This window comes from Lontra canadensis, unplaced genomic scaffold (genome assembly GCF_010015895.1).
Source record: "Lontra canadensis isolate GAN:19392208 unplaced genomic scaffold, GSC_riverotter_1.0 scaffold29, whole genome shotgun sequence".
In the NCBI taxonomy this organism is placed as follows: domain Eukaryota; kingdom Metazoa; phylum Chordata; class Mammalia; order Carnivora; family Mustelidae; genus Lontra; species Lontra canadensis.
In genome coordinates, this window is record NW_022631023.1 from 8,864,611 (window position 1) to 8,884,534 (window position 19,924).

At 43.1% G+C, this 19,924-nt stretch overlaps 1 protein-coding gene and 1 pseudogene across 1 annotated transcript in view; both read left to right on the forward strand.

The window, feature by feature from the left end:
* SETD4 (SET domain containing 4) overlaps window positions 1-19,924 on the forward strand; it is a 61,354-nt gene that overhangs the window by 11,870 nt on the left and 29,560 nt on the right. The window contains exons 4-11 of the mRNA XM_032865366.1: window positions 985-1,022; window positions 3,850-3,938; window positions 5,472-5,901; window positions 7,945-8,119; window positions 10,040-10,121; window positions 11,362-11,442; window positions 13,999-14,122; window positions 14,948-15,078. Coding sequence (XP_032721257.1) covers window positions 985-1,022; window positions 3,850-3,938; window positions 5,472-5,901; window positions 7,945-8,119; window positions 10,040-10,121; window positions 11,362-11,442; window positions 13,999-14,122; window positions 14,948-15,078 — 1,150 coding nt within the window. The remainder of the gene's footprint in view (window positions 1-984; window positions 1,023-3,849; window positions 3,939-5,471; window positions 5,902-7,944; window positions 8,120-10,039; window positions 10,122-11,361; window positions 11,443-13,998; window positions 14,123-14,947; window positions 15,079-19,924) is intronic.
* LOC116872439 lies at window positions 8,593-8,710 on the forward strand (annotated as a pseudogene).

Genomic DNA, 19,924 nt, shown 5'->3' on the forward strand with positions numbered 1-19,924 from the left:
TGATAATTATAGGTCATAGTGTACCTAGGCCTGTCAGAAGAGCTACTGACTGTTATAGGAAAGGAGGCTTGGGTTTAGAAGGGTAAATTTCTGGGCAGTAGTGGTGTTGACAGTGTAGCTGGTGAAGTTATGTGCTGTGACTGCTCTGGCCGAGGCCTTGGCTCACAGGGACGAGCTGGTCTTAGATCTCCCCTGTTGAGCTCACCCAGTCAAGGAGAGTCTAGTGGCTTTCATGGTCAGGGAGGGGAGGGCGTAGTTCACTCAGCTTTGCGGGAGCTGGGTGGATTTACTGGTAAGCCAGTCAAAGAGGCCTCAAGATCATCACTGGGAAAATTGGCTTTGGTAGTGGGTAAAAGTGTTTTGAGGGTTTAGCCTCTCAGGTTGGGTGGGCATTGGGAGTAGGCCCCCAGCCCAGCGGGCTGGCCCCAGGGGAGAGGGTCCAGCTTGAAGGACACCCAGTCCTACCGGGTAACACTCCGGGTAGCAGGTCTGTATAAAGCTGATCTCTAGGTCTTCGCTCTTGGCTCTTCAGGCGTTATAAGCCCAAAAGGAGGTCAGGACATTTTTAGAACAGCTTTTTGATCTTCTCTTTCCCAAAATCATGTGTCTGTCTTCAGCTTGATGTAATTTTGAGGTTCAGTAGCATTTTTAAAAACGATTTATTTACTTATTTGAAAGAGAGAGAGAGAGTGAGCCAGAGCAGGATGGGGGAGTACAGAGGGAGAGGATCTTCAAGCAGACTCCGCATTGAGCTCAGAGCCTGACGCGGGGCTCAATCCCATGATCCATGAAATCATTTCCTGAGCTAAAACCAAGAGTCAGATGCTTAACTGACCGAGCCACTGAGGCACCCCTGTTCAATTGCATTTTTTATTTAAAATGATATCCTTAAGATCTTGAAGATATTATAAGGTTTTTTTGTTTTGTTTTGTTTTGTTTGGACATTGTAGGATTTTTACCTTTTTTTTTTTCTTTGTGTCTTAGGTACAGGAAGAGGGCTGATGAGCAAAACATCCCTGCGGGTGAGAATTTCTCTAATCCTTGAAACCCAATGTAGATTTTGCTGCTTTGTTTTTGTGATTCAAATCAAGTAAATTAAAAATATTTAAGATACACAGCCATTTTTTAACCTAATGATAGGTTTGCATATAATTTTGTCAGTTAGCTTTAAGTTTGCTGCGTAGAGGAGACAAACCCAAAGTAACAGAGTGGAACTTAATTTTGTTCTCAAGTAAACAAGCCTGGCTGGGCAGACTTGGGCTGGTGTGGTGATCCCATGGCCGTGGGAGGCCCAGACTCCTTCAAGCTCTCTGTCCACATTCTAAAGGAAGTCCCTTACACTCAGGTCCAGGGAGTAGCTCCTGGAGCTTGAACAACAAGATGGAACAAGGTGGTGAGGAAGGGCAGGTTTCCTTCTTTTAAGAATGTTCTAGTCCTATCACGTCTGCCAGTGACTGGGTACACAGTCCCCCTGGCTGTGAGAGAGGTCCCTTGTACGGTGACCTCCCGATAGGATTGCACTAACGGCAGGAGAGAAGGCATGTTGGATTGGCAACTAGCTGCCTCTGCCACAGCAAATTGTATAAAGCAGACCATATATATATATTTTTAAAGATTTTATTTATTTATTTTACAGAGATCACAATTAGGCAGAGAGGCAGGCAGGGGTGGGGAAAGCAGGCTCCACGCTGAGCAGAGAGCCCGATGTGGGGCTCAATCCCAGGACCCCGAGATCATGACCTAAGCCGAAGGCAGAGGCTTTAACCCACTGAGTCACCCGGGTGTCCTAAAGCAGACCATATTTTAAGCAAGCCAGGGGAGGGAGCGGCTCTCATCTGAAAGGGTGTGCTTAGTGTGCTAAGTACAAGCCTGAGTAAGCTTAAGCCTCAGTAAGCAGTGGGCAGAGCCTCAGAGCCTGTCCCAGGATTATCTTCAGCTGGTGGTGGGACCCCCTCGGCTTGTTTTCTCACCTGGAAAACGAGGAGGTAAATGACATAGATGATCTCCAAGGTCCATTTTAGTTCTTTCTATGCTATTTAAAGGATATCTAATGCAAATTTTCTGTGAAGCTAGAATTCCTTAATTTATTTTTAGTTCATTAACTTTTTTTTTTTTTTTAAGATTTTATTTATTTATTTGACAGGCACATCACAAGCAGGCAGAGAGAGAGGGGGAAGCAGGCTCCCTACTGGGCAGAGAGCCCGATTCGGGGCTCGATCCCAGGACCCTGGGACCATGACCTGAGCTGAAGGCAGAGGCTTTAACCCACTGAGCCCCTTTAGTTCCTTAACTTTGAAATCCGGCCATGCACTTACACATTGAGCCTAAAGAATAGTACTTTTTAATGTTGCATTTCTCTTAGGCTACTTTTTTAATTTAAAACTTTATTTATTTATTTTTAAGATTTTATTTATTAATTTGACAGAGAGCACAACTAAGCAGGGCGGCAAGCCGAAGGAGAGAGGGAAGCAGGCTCTCTGCTAAGCAGGGACCCTGGAATCATGAGGGCCGCCACTTAACCGACCGAACCAGCCAGGCGCCCCTAAAACTTTATAATTTTAAAACATACATGACGAAATTTACTATCTTAGCCATTTTAGAGTGTACAGTTCAATAATATTAAGTACAGTCACATTGTACAATATCTTTATTTTTTGAGGAAACATATAATCGTGTTCTATTTTGGGAGGGGAGATATACTTCTCATGTATATGGCAGTAAACGTAGGTAGTCTTTGTTTAGATTATGAAATTGGCAGTTGCTTCACATCTTTCAAATATGATCTTTGGTTAAACTTTTTGAAAACTGGGACATATTTTACGCCTGGTGAAATGCACAGATTTTAAGCATCCAGTTTGGTAAGTGTTGATCAAGAGGTTTACTGTAGTCAAGATATAGAACATTTTATTAAGTGGCTTTATTAAAATCAGAAAATTGTGTGATGTTGGAGCAGGGAGGGACTGTAGTGATTGTCCAGCTTGATCTTGATTCACACATGAGGAAACCAGAAATGGAACCCAGAAGATTTTTGGCTGGGATTTTTTAACCAACTTAGATGCCAGTTACAATAGAAGCTGGGATCTTAATTAACGTCAGGCTTCTTCTTTTTTTTTTTTTAAATTTTTATTTATTTATTTGACAGATCACAAGTAGGCAGATAGGCAGGCAGAGAGAGAGAGGAGGAAGCAGGCTCCCCGCTGAGCAGAGAGCCCAATGTGGGGCTCAATCCCAGGACCGAAGGCAGAGGCCTAACCCACTGAGCCACCCAGGCACCCCAACGTCAGGCTTCTTAATGCTTTATTTGTTTCTGGTGTCTGTGACTTGACATCTTAATTTTTCTTTGTGTTTCTATCTCAGTGGGAGGAACTGAAAACTCTACTTTGTAAAATGAGACCCTTGTGCTGGCTGGGCTGCCCTTAGTCTATTTGGCACAGGTCTTATGGAGAGTAGGCCTTTGCTGGGAGGAGTCACTGGACACATGGATTTCACCAGATAGAGTTACTTTGAGTTGTTTCTGCCTATTTCCTATAACACTATTTCCTGGTATAAGAAAGTGAAGGAGTGATAGGATCTGTCAAGAGTGTTTCCACATTCCTTTCTGGTGAAGGGCTGACTGCTAGTGGATGTCAGTCATATAATGAGCCCTTAATTCTTGTTGGGGTTGTAGTACCTGCTGTTGGAGCAGACCTGCCTGCATCCACCGACTCGGGCTTGGGAGCCAGACGGTTGGTGGGCTCTTTGGTGTCTATGGTCGGGTTATCCTGGGTTCTTAGTAGATAATCGTGGACTGCAGGACACAGGTCCTTCTCAAAGCGCAGGTGTTCTAAACTTTACTTTCTTTTTGGTAAGGGGGGACAGATGATTATTTCGTTGCCTGAGAGTTGCCTGCTCACTACGGACACAGTGATTAGAAGCTACTTAGGGACGTACATTGCTAAGTAAGTGAACGTACACATGCTCGTCTGGTGCAAGTGCTTGTCTTGTAAAGTCTGCAGCATTGGCAGATAATGTCCTCTAAGTAAGGCATAGTTTGTTAGGATGAGCCCCTTTGTATACCTCATACATGTTTGAAATGATTCAGAAGGTTTACTCTGTTCTCGAAGTTGTGTTCTTAATTCATTTTAAGCAGCATTTTTAAGGGTTTTAATAGGCTGCCTGGGATGTGGGTTCGAATCCTCATCTATCACTTACTAGGAAATGAAGAGAAAGTGAGAGAATAGATGGCCGTCTTTCTGAGTGCCCTGAGCCCTCCTAGCCTGTTCTCCACACGTTATTCTTATTTTCACCCTTATTGTATTTGCTTGAACTCTCCCTCCACTACCAAGAGCTGTTGATGTTATGAAAGTGTAGTTTTGTTTAGTGTAGAAGAAAGGAGGCCAAAATAGAAGAACTATTTTCTGGCTTTTGTTATAGTGGGCCTTTGTTCTGCGGAACTTTCTGAGGACAGCGTGAATGGGGTCCGTAGCAGAAGGGGTTTCTAAATTATGAGGGTTGTAAGATTGTATTGTTTATTCTCAGAATCTAAGTTCTGGACTTTTAATCTCCTTGGCATGTTTTTATGAGGGCAAATGTATCTTTATTGGCCTGAGTAAAAGTAGCGATGCTCTTAGTATTAACATTTTCTATGTCATTCTGAAATTTTGAGCGGGCTACTTTCGCAGTATGGGAATCTGGACTTTGAAGGTTTAATGAAAACTTTTCTAAAAGATTCTTGCAACATGAAATCTTTTTATTGATAACAAATAAAAATACTGCAGTGTGTAAATTTTAATAGAGTGGGTAAATATAGGAATTAAAACTTTAGAACTGTAGCAAATATATAATGAGGTGATTCAGTTTTCTGTCTAGGTTAGTGTCACACAGTAGAACTTTCGCAGTAGAAATGTTTCACTCTGTGTTGTCCACTCTGGTGGCCGTTAGGCACATACGCCTGTTGAGCACTTGAAAAGTGACCTACAGGACTGAGGAATTGAATTTTAAATTTTACTTAATTTTGAATAACTAAAACTGAAATAACTATGTGTACCCAGTCAGTGGTTACGCTATTGGATGGGGCAGGTCTAGGTTCTTTTCCACCAGTTTTTTCCCCCACCAAGTTTGATACCTTTATCCAAGCAAAATAAGTGAACTTGGAGCAGAAGCTTTAAAATTGGAGAACCAGGTTGGAAACAAGAGATTGCTTGCAAAAAGGATTCTCTTGCAAGCAAAGCTGGAACTTGGGGTAGTGAGACAGTTCTTGTCACTCATCAGTGTGACTTGCTTAGGGCATTTACGGTGGGATGCGCTCTGGAGAGGAAAGTCTTGAGGAAGCAAAACCCTCTCCTGGTGCACGGAGTAAGCTCGGTGTGCGCTGGCAGTTTGGCCACGGTCCCTCTGGGAGCAGAACAAACCACTAGGATACCTGTGTCTCTAGCTGATTCCATATTTTGAATAAAGGTAATTCTTTTAATCCGGCTTGTATTTTTTAAAAGGTGCCAGCCTCCTCCATCTCCTCTTCTGGCTCTGTGCACCTTTTTAGTTTCAGAAAAGCATGCTGGGGACCAGTCTCTCTGGAAGCCTTACCTGGACATTTTACCAAAGGCTTACACCTGCCCTGTATGTTTGGAGCCAAAAGTGGTGAATCTTTTTCCTGAACCTTTGAAGGCAAAGGCTGAAGAGCAGAGAGCCCGTGTGCAGGGGCTCTTTTCTTCCTCCAGAGACTTTTTCTCTTCCCTGCAGCCTCTGTTTTCTGAGGCTGTTGAGAACATTTTTAGCTACAGTGCCCTCCTGTGGGCTTGGTGCACGGTCAACACCAGAGCTGTGTACATGAAGCATGAGCAGAGGAAATGCTTTTCTCCAGAGCCGGACACCTACGCGCTCGCCCCGTACTTGGATCTGCTGAATCACAGCCCAGACATCCAGGTGAGACACAAGGCAAACATGTTCTGTTTGATAGGAAGGACTCTGACATGTAGAACCTGACTTTGAAACCATAGAGGGAGGTGTTGCTGGCTTTAGGTAAATCTACCTCCACCAGGTATTTTTCTGTCTTTCCTCCCAGCCCCCTTTTCCTTTCTGGCATCCTGTTCTTTTGTTTTCCCACTCTGCTTTCCAGGCCAGCAGAGCTATATCCCCTGATACAGCCTTAACCAGCAGCACCCCCTCACCCCTCAGCTTTGGTGCAAAGTTCTCTTTCCTCTTGGCTAGTATGGGGACTAAAGTCCTGACTGCTCTCCTGTCCCATTCCTTTTTACACCTGGTGGTATCGCTGTCAGTATTTATCTTTGCTGTGATCAGTGATTGACTTATTGTCTCTGTCTCTGGGCTGTATAAGGATGGGGAGGGACTGTGCCTTTTTCTCGCTGTAACCCAGTGGAGGGTCAGGCACCTAGTAAAGACTTGATAAACCTTTACTGAATGGATGAATATTTGTGGGGAAAAGGCGTCTGGGAAACATTAAAGAGTTCCTCTTTGGGAGATAGTCATAGATCTCGTCTCTAGCTCTTTCCCGCTATCGCACATAAAGGTGACGATTTATGTGTAGGCATGCTGAGGTAGGTGCCTGGCTTTGAGGGCAAAGGTGTCCCTATGTCAGCTCACCTGTAACCTGTTCAGGGTCTGTTTAGAGGTACACTGGCTGGGCCCTTGCTCACGCTCTTCTCTTCGTACTGCACCCCGCCTGGAAAAGACGGATGGCCCCTGGCTAGCCCACGTACTGGTGCGAGGTGAGCATAGGGAGGCCCGTACTGTGCTTTCTCAGGCAGAGGCAATCTCCTTGCCCGTCTGCTTGCTACTGTTGAGAAAGATGCATTTCTAACAATATTCAGCAAAGGAGATGGAGGTTTGATGGCTGTGTCTGTGGCTGATGTTGATGAATTAATGTCGGGGCCATGCCTGTAAAAGGGTGCTGGACACAGGACTGAGTCAGTTCTCACTGGGGTGACTTTATTTTTATTGGGCTCTTAGTGCGTTTGTGCTCCAAGCCAGTGATTCGACAGCCTTTGTAGGGGCCCCACAAACTACAGCCTGTGGGTATGTGGCCCAGTGGCCCCTGCAGAGCCTAAAATACTTGCTTGCTGGCCCTTTATGGAAAAAAGATTGTTGACCCTTGGTCTAAAGCGCATTACTCCTGGCTTTTGGCAAGTAACTCGAAACCGTGGCCCTAATCTGTTGATGCTGCAAGCTGAGAATTTCAGCCCCCTTCCTCCTCCTTGTCCTCACTGGGGTTTACTGTGTAGTGTGGCGACCTCAACTCTTGTACCCGCTCCTCGTGTGGAGGGCAGGTGGGTCATCTTGGTTCTTTCCTCTGCAATCTGTTAACTAACAATTGTCACAAAATCCATATCATTGTGTCAGTCAGTATCCTGCTGTCCGGACGCTGTGTATTGTGAGGCCTGAAATTCATGTGTTGCCTTGACATCTTTGGGCGTCACAGGGCCCCGGGGTCTGACTGTGAGTTCCTCTGCTCTCCCTGGATATGCCCCCCACCCAGAGGGAAAGGCCCCATCACCCGGCCCTCAGCCTAATAGTTTCTCCTTCCTGCCTGCCTCTTCACACGAGCGCTCACATCTCCCCGCAGGAGACGGGGTGACTTCCTGTTACTCTCAGGCCTGCTTCCTGTGGCTCCAGCAGGTCCCACAGTTCCCAAGCGTAGCTCCTGTGTGTCTGGGGTGTCCTCACCTAGGCTGTATATGTGACTAGTGAACCACTCTCCGGCATACCTGTCTGCTTTCAGGTGTCCTGCATTTGGCCATCCTGAGAGCCCTTGGGCAGGACCCCCTCCCTCACCGAGCGGGGACGTGGAGGCACCCAGGAGCCCCAAGTGCAGGGCCGGCATGTTCCCACATGTGGTTGAATTCACACTGTGATGAGTGTTTGAAAGCTGCATCTGACTTTAATACAGCAAACTTAATATTTTCAGTTTTATGCTTGGCTTTAAAAAAAATCAATGATTTTTTTGCCTAGGTAAAAGCATCATTTAATGAGAAAACTCGCTGTTATGAAGTCAGAACGGCTTCAGGTTGCAGGAAACATGAACAGGTGTTCATCTGCTATGGCCCTCATGATAACCAGCGGCTGCTCCTGGAATATGGATTTGTGTCCATCCAGAATCCTCATGCTTGTGTTTATGTCTCAGCAGGTTGGATTCAACTTTGTTCTTATTACGAAGATACAGTTCTTTTTTTTTTTTTTTACGCCATCTGAGGATGTGGATTTTTTTAAGTTTTAGTAAAAATGGCAAAACCTTAAAATGTGTATCACTTATTTTCCCCTAGGTAGGGGAAGACACTCACTGACCATATAATTTGAATGTTGAAGTGAAAAGCAAGGCTCTGGTCACTACTGAGAAAAGGAAGAACTGAGAAAAGTTGTTGCATTAGGTCAGACAGTGGAATGGGAGAGAAGAAAGACCACTGAGGAAATGAATATAACATTTAATATATAATATATTAATATTACTAATTAATTAATATAGTAATATAATATTTTAATAATTAAAAAGATGGGGAGAAATGGTAACTTTTGTTCTGAGACATTATCACTGTCACTAAATACAGGATAGATTAGAGAAACAAAAAACTTAAAAAATTAAATTTAAGCATTTACTGTGTGATTGTTTCTCGGCCTTTTGGCTAAGATCATGTGTAGTATCTCTTCTTATCAGTTTGTATGAGGTGCTATGACAGGGATAAATATATTACATAGTTATTGTCTTGGAGGTTAATGCCATGATGAAATATTGATTTCATTTATGTTTTTCTGTGACCTACTAATTAGCCATCACCAGTATTACTATTTTTAAAAATAAGAATTTAGCTGTTAAATTAATGCTGTGGAAATTCCAAATATAGTATTAATAACAGTATATAGAAAAATGTTTCTTTCCCCCTTCTCCTGAAGCAGCAGAGGAGTAGTTTGTAGGCCATCAAGAAATATGGCCAGAGATTTACTGACTGTATAATTTGGGGTAGTTTTAATATAAGCTGTATGAAGTAGAAACTTGTTCAAGGTGAAACTACTCCATCCTGTAGGCAGAATAATAATGTTATTTCTCAAAATAGAAATTAAAACCAAAAACTGGGCCTTGCTGGGTCTCTTAGACAACTAGCTTTGAGATTAGCCTCCTGTTATCAGAATAATTTTAATCTTGTTGACCATGAAATACTGATTTGCAAAGTTTGGACAAAATTTACATTTTAGTTATTTTTACATTTATAAAACCAAGACATAGAAATATAAAAGAGATTTTAAAAACAGAAAAGTCAGTCATTACCCTGCTATCTCAACAAGCTTTGTTATTTTTTACATGTTCACTTTTAATTGCTTATGAGTATAATCACTAATACCCAGTTTCGAATTCTGACTTTTGGAAACATCATTATAAATAATTCTTCATGTTTGTAGTGGGTAGTTGGTTTAACTTCCTGCATCTGGCACTTTTTTTTTTTTTTTAAAGATTTTATTTATTTATTTGACACAGAGAGATCACAAGTAGGCAGAGAGGCAGGCAGAGAGAGAGAGGAGGAAGCAGGCTCTCCGCTGAGCAGGGAGCCCAATGTGGGGCTCTATCCCAGGACCCTGAGATCATGACCTGAGCCGAAGGCAGAGGCTTAACCCACTGAGCTACCCAGGTGCCCCTGCCACTGTCTTAATTACCAGGTTTTGTGGATTAATTTGCTTAGTGGGAAAGTGTGTTGAGGTTATGGATGTTTTCCTCCCTGCCCTGAAATTCTGTAGCTTTCCAGGGGCTAATAAAGATCTTCTTGAATTGGACTTGATTGGAGCTTTTTGGTGTGAATTAGGAAAAACTGTTTACACGTCTTTTTTTTTTTTAATTTTTATTTTACTCTTTTTAAAATTATGTTCAGTTAGCCGCTGTGTAATACATCATTAGTTTTTGATGTAGTTTTCAATGATTCATCAGTTAATGCACAACACACATTGCATGTCTTGATTGTTGATGGAAGGGAAAGTAATTGTAGAAGGCGCACACTTCTGTCTGATGACACCCTAAATTTCCTTCTTTTTCTGTTTCCTTTTTTTTTTTTTCTTTTTGTAGATCTACTTGTTAAATATCTGCCATCAACAGATAAACAAATGAACAAGAAGATTTCCATTTTGAAGGATCATGACTTTATAGAGTAAGTATTTTCTCTGTCTCTTAAAATTATTTCTTCAGGAAACTGGTAAGAAAATTGAGGTAGCATTTCTAGAGATACAAGATACCTCCTGACTGTACCAGTTGACACGTAGGTATTTATTGAGCATTTACTATGTGTAGTAAATTGTGCTTCATGTGGGGCATACAAAAAGTTTAAGATACTTTTCAAGAAACTTACTTGGGGACATAAGATACAAACTTGAAGTATTATTGTACTAAAAGAAAGCCCTGTTTGTATGGATTGGTAGCCCGGTGTTTGTCTCCAATACGTGGTCAGTGGGATGGCATTGGGCTCCTGCAGGCCAGGCTGGCTCTCTGTCAGTCACTCAGTAACATGGTGTAGGCACTTAGGGTGCAGGACTGGGGTTGCTGGCTGGGTGGAGATGCCAAGTGGAGACGGTCTCAGATTTTCTTCTCTAAATAAAATGAAGTTTTACATGGTCCAGCAGCATGGTGAGGGCACTCTGGCTGTGGTGGCCGCCATTTGTTTGATGCCCAGGGAGCTCTGATTCTTCATCTTTCATCTCACTGGGACCTGAGGCACTGGCCCTCTTCCTCTGGCTTCCTCAACCAGATTTAGCTCCTTACTGAAATTAGTGGGAAAGTTGTTTTTTAACCCCCCCAGCCTTTTTTTTAATTTAAAGACTTATTTGAGAGAGGGAGAGGGAGCAGAGGGAGGGGCAGGCTCTCCACTAAGCAGGGAGCACGCCGATGTAAGGCTTGATCCCAGGACTCCCCGGGATCATGACCTGGGCTGAAGGCAGACCTTTAATCACCTGAGCCACCCCAGCGCCCCTTTTACATTTTTTTTTTTTAAGATTTTATTTATTTGACAGAGAGAGAAATCACAAGTAGGCAGAGCAGCAGGCAGAGAGAGAGAGAGGGGAAAGTAGGCTCCCCGCCGAGCAGAGATCCCGATGCGGGGCTCGATCCCAGGACCTTGAGACCATGACCCGAGGCTAAGGCAGAGGCTTAACCCACTGAGCCACCCAGGTGTCCCTACATTTTCTTTTTAAACAGAAATGATTTTTTTTTTTTTTCCCCTGCTCTGGCTTTGTTCTTAAGGATTTGCAGACTTATTTTTCTCTTTTGCCTTTGTGGCCAAGACACAAGTTACATAATGTTTAGCCTTCGGAAAGCGTTTGGTTCTTCAGCCATTTGCCATGGTGTCACGAAGTACTGAAGTGACCAGTGTGTTGTTATTTGTTCTTATGCTTTAGAAATTTAACGTTTGGATGGGATGGACCATCTTGGAGGTTACTCACAGCTCTTAAGTTGTTATGTCTGGAGGCCGAAGAATTGTAAGTGTCGTCTGTGTTGGTTTTGAGCTGTAGTTACAACCTGTATGTAACTTTGGGGCCTCGCTCGGCTTACACTCAGATACCCCGCCTGGGAGGAGAACGGATGCCATTGTATAACGGGAGGCTTATTCTTTATGGAACTTGCCCATGGCCTGAGCATTTCACTTCTAAGTTTTCACCATTTCTGGAATCTGGTTTTAGAGTTGAAATCAGAGTACATGACCCTGAGAACTTTTTATTTTCAGGTATTATTTTCCCTGGTGACCTGCAGTTGTTCAGAGTCGATTTTTTTTTTATTTTTAAGATTTTATTTATTTATTTATTTGAGAGGGAGAATGCTCATATGACATGCGAGTGGGGGAGGAGCAGAAGGAGAAGGGGAGAGAGAATCTCAAGCAAGCTCTGTGCTCAGCGTGGAGCCCGACACAAGCTTCAGCTCAGGATGCTGAGATCATGCATGACCTGAGCTGAAATCAACAGTCAGATGCCCAACTGACCGAACCCCCCCAGGAAACCCTAGAGTAAATATATATATTTCTTTTCCTAGAGTAAATATTTTAAAAAATGTGAGCCTTGGCACTGTTCAAAGGGAAGTCCGGAGTAGGTAGTTTTTTCTTTGGGGCAAACAGCTCCTCCCCTCTGGTTCTGCCCCCGTGCGCAGATCCAGCCCCCTGCTAAAGGAGAGGCCTGGAAATTTCCATGGGGAAGGCAGGTAGAGGGGAAGGCAGGTAGAGGGGAACCCCGGGTGGAGACACACGTCTTGGTTAGGCTCCTTAATGTTACCTTGAGGCTGCCGGTCCCTCCCCCAGCATGGAAAGGACTGTCCACTGCCCAGTGCAGGGACTTCCTTCAGCCTGGGTGCATTGCTTAGCAAAGGCTCACATGAGAGGAACCATAGGAAGGGAGGAGTTGCTGAGGATACTGACCCCATCCTCCAGCAGTTGGGAGGACTAAAGGAGCTAATGCATAGAGTTAGCCCTTGGAACAGTGCCTCGAAGTATTTGGTGCTCATTGAGTAACTCTGTCGGGATAATGCTTACCTCTCCTGCTGTAAGGACTCAGAGAAAAAATTACTTCCTCATCTCAACCCCAGAAATAGTTGTGTTTATTCTCAGCAGATGGTGTGTTTTTATCTTATAGCCGCTGTGGATTCTGTATCTGATAGTTTTCTCTGTTGTTTGCTAGAAAACTCAGTGGCAGATTTGTGGCCTATCCAGACATGCAGGATTTTAAGGCACGCAGTTTATTCTGGTTTATTTTACTCTTCCTCCTTTCACCTTTCCTTTTGTCTTGTTTTCACTGTCCATTCATCTTAACCTTGTATTTCACCTCGTGTGTGCCCTTGTAAGCTTCTGTAAATCCTTCATGGCAAAAGGCCTGAGAGGACACCCCGAGGCCTCTTTTCCTCCCTCTTTGAGTTACTCCTAACGGTCTGGGGTGATGTGGCAGAACCGGTGGCAATTTGGCCGAATATTGTTTGCATGCGGGTTCTACCTCTCCTTAGCTTTGTCACCTAGGGGGAGTTCCTTACCATTCCCAATTCTTAGTTTGTGTCAAACGTGGGAATACTAAATGCTTTCTTTACTAGGTAATTGTGAAGAGTTAATTAGATAATTGTTTTATATGAAACCCTGTGCTGGGCATATAGTGATTTCCTTCCTTCGTTTCTTCCCTGAGAACTTAGCTATTCCTGAGGTTTCCGTTGTTGTTTCTGAAGCTGAAGACTTGTAAGACTTTTCCATGGCTTATGAGCTGTCCTGAATTTCTAAGTGACGTCTGTATACTTCAACTCTGATGTGGCAGTTTTCACCTTATCTTTCCCCTCCTAAGCCATTCTGCTTTGGACTCTCGGCATCCAGAATTTATTCCTTCACCCTCTTCCGCTCTGCGTAGTGCTTCTTGCCAGCACGCAGTTTTGGCTCTGCCCCCGTCTGGCTCGGCGTCTTGCTGTGGCTCCCTCTTGCTTACCCTGCAACACTTCTGCTCCTCTGCCTGAAGGCAGTTGGCTCCCCATGCCCCCGGAACCGCATTTCTTGCATATTTTCACAGCGTAAAATGGGAATGACCTCCATGCACAGAAGGCCTTCGCTGTCGATTGCTCTTTCCATCTCCAGAGCCTTTTATCTCTTCAGTTTGCCATAGTTTAGAAAAGACTGTCACTTGGAGAGAAGGAAAGTTCTACTGTCTTTGCTCCTCAGCCTTAGCCCTTTTGTCTGGGAGTCACCTTCTGTCTTCAGCTGTGTTTCCAGGCCTGGTGGACAGGACAGCACTCACTCACGTGCCTGACACAATTGCAGTGATAATCAATCAGATTGAGTCCCTCCCTACAAACAGCGTCAGTCCCCTTGATTCTTACTATCAGTTGTTTCTCCTCCTTCTGTACCTTGTCTGCTGCAACAGGAGCTGCATGTGGTAGGAGCTTTCAGGGAATGTGCTAATGGAATGAGTTGATTATGCTTCTGGAAAAATAGGAAAAGAGTTAGGTTGAAGTGTAAAAAGCCTTCTTTACCTTTTGAGAGCCTGCTGACATTATCTTACTGAACAATTTGGTTTTAGTACATGCTGGAAAAAAATACTTCTTGGGGAGATCATTTCAGATACAAATGAGAAGAGAAGTTTGGTCATAGCCCAGAAAATATGTCATTATTTCATAGAGGAAACCAATGCTATGCTGCAAAAGGTATGTTTCTAGAATATTGGATTCTTTTGATGCCTTAAATAGATGAATGTTGGTGTAATTTCTGGGTTTTTTGACTGTTAACATTGTGCATATAGATTCAGTAGGTAAAATTATTGCATGAATTTTCAAGTACTTTTAAAAATATTTCTATTTAGTAGTTGTTTTCATTAAATGGGAAATATTTTTTCAAAAAGATTTCATTTTAATTTTAAATTTAAATTTATTTTAATTTTAAAAGACTTTAAAAAATATTTTTTTTAAAGATTTTATTTATTTGAGATAGAGAGAATGAGCAGAGGGAGGGGCAGAGGGCGAAGCAGACTCCCTGCTGAGCAGGGAGCCCCAGTGGGGCTTGATCCCAGGACTCTGGGATCATGATCTACTCTGAAGGCAGGCAGTTGTTTTACCAACTGAGCCACCCAGGTGCCCTGAGAAACCAGCTCATTTTAATGAAAACATTACTGGGATTGAAAAATAATTTTAATGAACCTTCAAGACATAATGCTAAGTAAAATAAACCAGAATACAAGAAGACGAATGTTGTATGATTCCACTGTCCAGCATAGGCAAACTCATAGAGACAGAAAGTAGAGTAGAGGTTACCAGGGGCCGGGGGTGAGGGGAATGGGGTTTGTGTGTAATGGGTATAAAGTTTCTGTTAGAGACGGTGAAGGAATCCTGGGGACACTCAATGGTGACAGTTACATAACACTTAGAGCGTATTTAATGCCATTGAACTGTACACGGAAAAGTGGTCATAATGGTAAATTTTATGTTTGTTTATATTTTACTACAGTAAAAAATTAATTTTAAAATACTTTCCAGGTTTCTCATATGAAAGATGAAGAAGTGGCTTTGATAAACCAACTAACTTTGGTAGAAACATTGTGGGCAGAAGAGCTAATGATTCTGCAGGCCTCTGCTGAGATTCTAAACAGTTTGCAAACGACTTTTAGGTAACTTCACCTAATGCATTTGGTCACCTCCTGTGGTGGGTGTGACAAAGATTTATTTTGTATAGAATCATTTATAGTCAGTGAATGGTTTCTATTAAACAATTGTTTACTGAATCCTACTCCTTTTGCTTTCTTTGTTTGTGGGGTGGAGCAGTGGCTGCTCCTCAGGCTTTGAAGGGTATCTGTGGGGGGGTGGGGTTGGGGAGGTGGAGGGGGTGGGGGGGCAGGGCAGGCTCTGTGGATTCTGGAGCAGTACATGGAGTGGAGACAGATGTGCCGTCCTCGCAGCGCCTCTGATGTGCTCAAAATGGACCACAGTCCTGCAGGAAGAAGGAGGAGGAAGGCACTGCGCTGTAAGGAGAGAGGGGGCTGTGAGGGACTCTGTGTGTGGCCTTTCACTCGGTGTCCTACTTCCTCTCTGCCTCAGCACCTGTAAAAGGGCAAGAAGTTGTATGTTTATTATGTTCTGATACCATCAGGTTTAGGGATGAGCTGGCGGTGGGTGGCTTTGAGTGGGGAGTATGGGGAGTGCGGGACTGGCCGGGGTCTCAGTGGGGCTTTACCCCCAGCTGCACTGAGCTGGAGCAAGCCACACCATGTTTTTCGGTTCTGATTTCCAATCGGGAAAGGAGATTGTTGGGCAGGAATGGGAGTGGACGCCCTGTGTATCAGCTCTGACCCCCGACCCAGTGGAAAGGCTAATAAGCGGCTGGGACACATGTCCGCAGAGGCCCCAGGAGGTGCTGCCTCTCCCCTTGTTGGCCTCACTTACTAGGGACCAGGGAATCGGTAGTGGGAGGGACAGTTGGGGCACTGTCTGTCTCTGATTTTTTACAGAATGAAAGTTCAGTCATTAAATACAGGAGAGAGCGGGGCCTGCCTTAGCAGACCTCCCTTTGTTGGCAATTTTCCAGTATGTGTTTGAATCTCTTATTAGATATGTCCCTTATCCATTCTTTTTCTCATGGGTGTTTAACTCTTTTATTCTGCTGCTTTTCTGTCATTTTAATGGGAGTTTGGGAGGAATAGGAGATGAATTTTTGGGCTCAGTTGGTCATTTTTAATTAAGAGTGTTTACCTCCCCCCCTTTTTTCCCCCTAAAAATATTTTAGGCTATCAACTTCCCTCCAAGAATGGTTTTTATATAAAAACATGTACTATTTAGTACTTTTTAGATCTTGGCTTGGTATTTACACTTTTCATAGTGTTCTCATGTCTGTCAGTGAACATTCAGGACCACTGTGAGGAAGTTAGCCGGTATTATATATCACAGAAGCAAATATGTACCCGTCATAAAAACTGGACTACGATTGAAACATAAGACAATAACATTTATTAAATACTAGCATTGCTGGATGTGAGGCAATGTGCTCAGGCCTTGGTGTGCAGTGTTTTATTTACGCCTCATAGTTATCCTGAAGAAATTGCCTAAGATGCTATGTCTAGTGTGTTCTATAGTGAAAATGCCCTCACACCCTGCTCTCAGAGGGACCAGGGTCCATAGGTTGGGTGTGTTCTTGTCCAGGGTGTACTGTGCTGTCCTAACATGGGGATCTGGTTTATACCTATGGGCCTGTCACCTCCATTTCAGTGGGCATCAGTGTACCAGTTGGGGAGCCTGGCACAGCTCCACCTCAGTGGGGATGTGTGCTTGATTCTGGGGTTCCGTGTAGGTAAACTGCCTTAAAGCCATGGTAATATGTGAACTTCCATCCTTAATCTTGCCTTTTTTTTTTTTTAATTAACATGTATTATTTGCCCCAGGGGTATAGGTCTGTGAATCATCATGCTTACACATTTCACAGCACTCATCATAGTACATACCCTCCCCAGTGTCCATAACCCAGCCACTATCCCTACCCCCCACCCCCAGCAACCCTCAGTTTGTTTTATGAGATCAAGAGTCTCTTATGGTTTGTCTCCCTCCTGATCCCATCTTGTTTTATTTTTTCCTTCCCTACCAGCAAACCCCTCACCCTGCCTCTCATATTCCTCATATCAGAGAGATCATATGGTGATTGTCTTTGATTGACTTATTTCGCTCAGCATGGTACCCTCTAGTTCCATCCACATTGTTGCAAATGGCAGGATTTCATTTCTTTTGATGGCTGCATGGTATTCCATTGTATATACATACCACATCTTCTTTATCCATTCATCTGTTGATGGAATCTAGGTTCTTTCCATAGTTTGGCTATTGTGGACATTGCTGCTATAAACATCTGTGTGTACGTGCCCCTTCGGATCACTACATTTGTATCTTTAGGGTTAGTACTTGGTAGTGCGATTGCTGGGTCATAGGGTAGCTCTATTTTCAACTTTTTGAGGAACCTCCATACTGTTTTCCAGAGTGGCTGCACCAGCTTGCATTCCCACCAACAGCGTAGGAGGGTTCCCCTTTCTCTGCATCCTCACCAACATCTGTCGTTTCCCGACTTGTTAATTTTAGCCATTCTGACTGGTGTGAGGTGGTATCTCACTGTGGTTTTTGATTTGTATTTCTTTGATGACAAGTGATGTTGAGCACTTTTTCATGTGTCTGTTGGCCATCTGGATGTCTTCTGCCCTTTTCTTGATTGGATTATTTGTTCCTTGGGTGTTGAGTTTGGTTAAGTTCTTTTTAGGTTTTGGATACTAGCTCTTTACTCGATATGTCATTTGCAAATATTTTCTCCCATTCTGTCAGTTGTCTTTTGGCTTTGTTGACTGTTTCCTTTGCTGTGCAAAAGCTTTTGATCTTGATGAAGTCCCAATAGTTCATTTTTGCCCTTGTTTCCTTGCCTTTGGTGATATTTCTAGGAAGAAGTTGCTGTGGCTGAGGTCGGAGAGGTTGCTGCCTGTGTTCTCCTTAAGGATTTTGATGAACTCCTGTCTCACATTGAGGTCTTTCATCCATTTTGAGCCTATTTTTGTGTGTGGTGTAAGGAAATGGTCCAGCTTCATTCTTCTGCATGTGGCTGTCCAATTTTCCCAACACCATTTGTTGAAGAGACTGTCTTTTTTCCATTGGACATTCTTCCTGCTTTGTTGAAGATTAGTTGACCATAGAGTTGAGGGTCTATTTCTAGGCTCTCTAGTCTGTTCCATTGATCTACGTGTCTGTTTTAGTGCCAGTACCCTGCTGTCTTGATGATGACAGCTTTGTAATAGAGCCTGAAGGCTGGGATTTTGATGCCGCCAACACTGGTTTTCTTTTTCAACATTCCTCTGGCTATTTGGGGTCTTTTCTGCTTTCATATGAATTTTAGGATTATTTGTTCCATTTCTTTGAAAAAAATTGATGGTATTTTGTTTTGTTTTGTTTTTCACCCTTGGAATATTTACTATTAGACCCTAAAATTTTTTTGTTTTTAAATTGATGGTATTTTGATACAGATTGCATTAAATGTGTAGATTGCTTTAGGTAGCATAGACATTTTCACAATATTTGTTCTTCCAGCCCATGAGCATGGAACGTTTTTCCATTTCTTTGTGTCTTCCTCAATTTCTTTTATGAGTACTTTATAGTTTTATGAGTATAGATTTTTTGCCTCTTTGGTTAGGTTTATTCCTAGGTATCTTATGGTTTTGGGTGCAATTGTAAATGGGATTGATTCCTTAATTTCTCTTTCTCCTGTCTTGGTGTTTATGTATAGAAATGCAACTTATTTCTGTGTATTGATTTTATATCCTGACATTTTACTGAATTCCTGTATGAGTTCTAGCAGTTTTGGAGTGGAGTCTTTTGGGTTTTCCACATAAAGTATCATAATCATCTGCAAAGAGTGAGAGTTTGACTTCTTTGCCAATTCACATGCCTTTTATTTCTTTTTGTTGTCTGATTGCTGAGGCTAGGACTTCTAGTACTGTGTTGAATAGCAGTGGTGATAGTGGACATCCCTGCTATGTTCCTGATCTTAGGGGAAAGCTTTCAGTTTTTCCCCATTGAGAATGATATTCTCTGTGGGCTTTTCATAGGTGGCTTTGATGATGCTGAGGTATGTACCCTCTATGCCTACACCGTGAAGAGTTTTGATCAAGAAAGGATGCTGTACTTTGTCAAATACATTTTTGCATCTATTGAGAGTATCATATGGTTCTTGTTCTTTCTTTTACTAATGTATTGTATCACATCGATTGATTTGCGGATGTTGAACCAAACCTTGCAGCCCAGGAAGAAGTCCCACTTGGTCATAGCGAATAATCCTTTTAATGTACTGTTGGATCCTATTGGCTAGTATTTTGGTGAGAATTTTTGCGTCTGTGTTCATGAAGGATATTGGTCTGTAATTCTCCTTTTTTTATTTTTTTAAAGATTTTATTTATCTATTTGACAGAGATTACAAGTAGGCAGAGAGGCATTCAGAGAGTGGAGGAAGCAGGCTCCCCGCTGAGCAGAGAGCCCGATGTGGGGCTTGATCCCAGGACCCTGGGATCATGACCTGAGCTGAAGGCAGAGGCTTTAACCCTCGGAGCCACCCAGGCGCCCTGTAATTCTCCTTTTTGATGGGGTCTTTGTCTGGTTTTGGGATCAAGGTAATGCTGGCCTCATCAAATGAGTTTGCAAGTTTTCCTTCCATTTCTACTTTTTGGAACAGTTTCAGGAGAATAGGTATTAATTCTTTAAATGTTCAGTAGAATTCCCTGGGAAGCCGTCTGGCCCTGGGCTCTTGTTTGTTGGGAAATTTTTGATGGCTGCTTCAATCAGAATCAGACTGGTTATGGGTCTGTTCAGGTTTTCTGTTTCTCCCTGGTTCAGTTTTGGTAGTTTCTATGTCTCTAGGAATGTATCCATTTCTTCCAGATTGTCAAATTTGCTGGCATATAGTTGCCCATAATATGTTCTTATAATTGTTTATATTTCTTT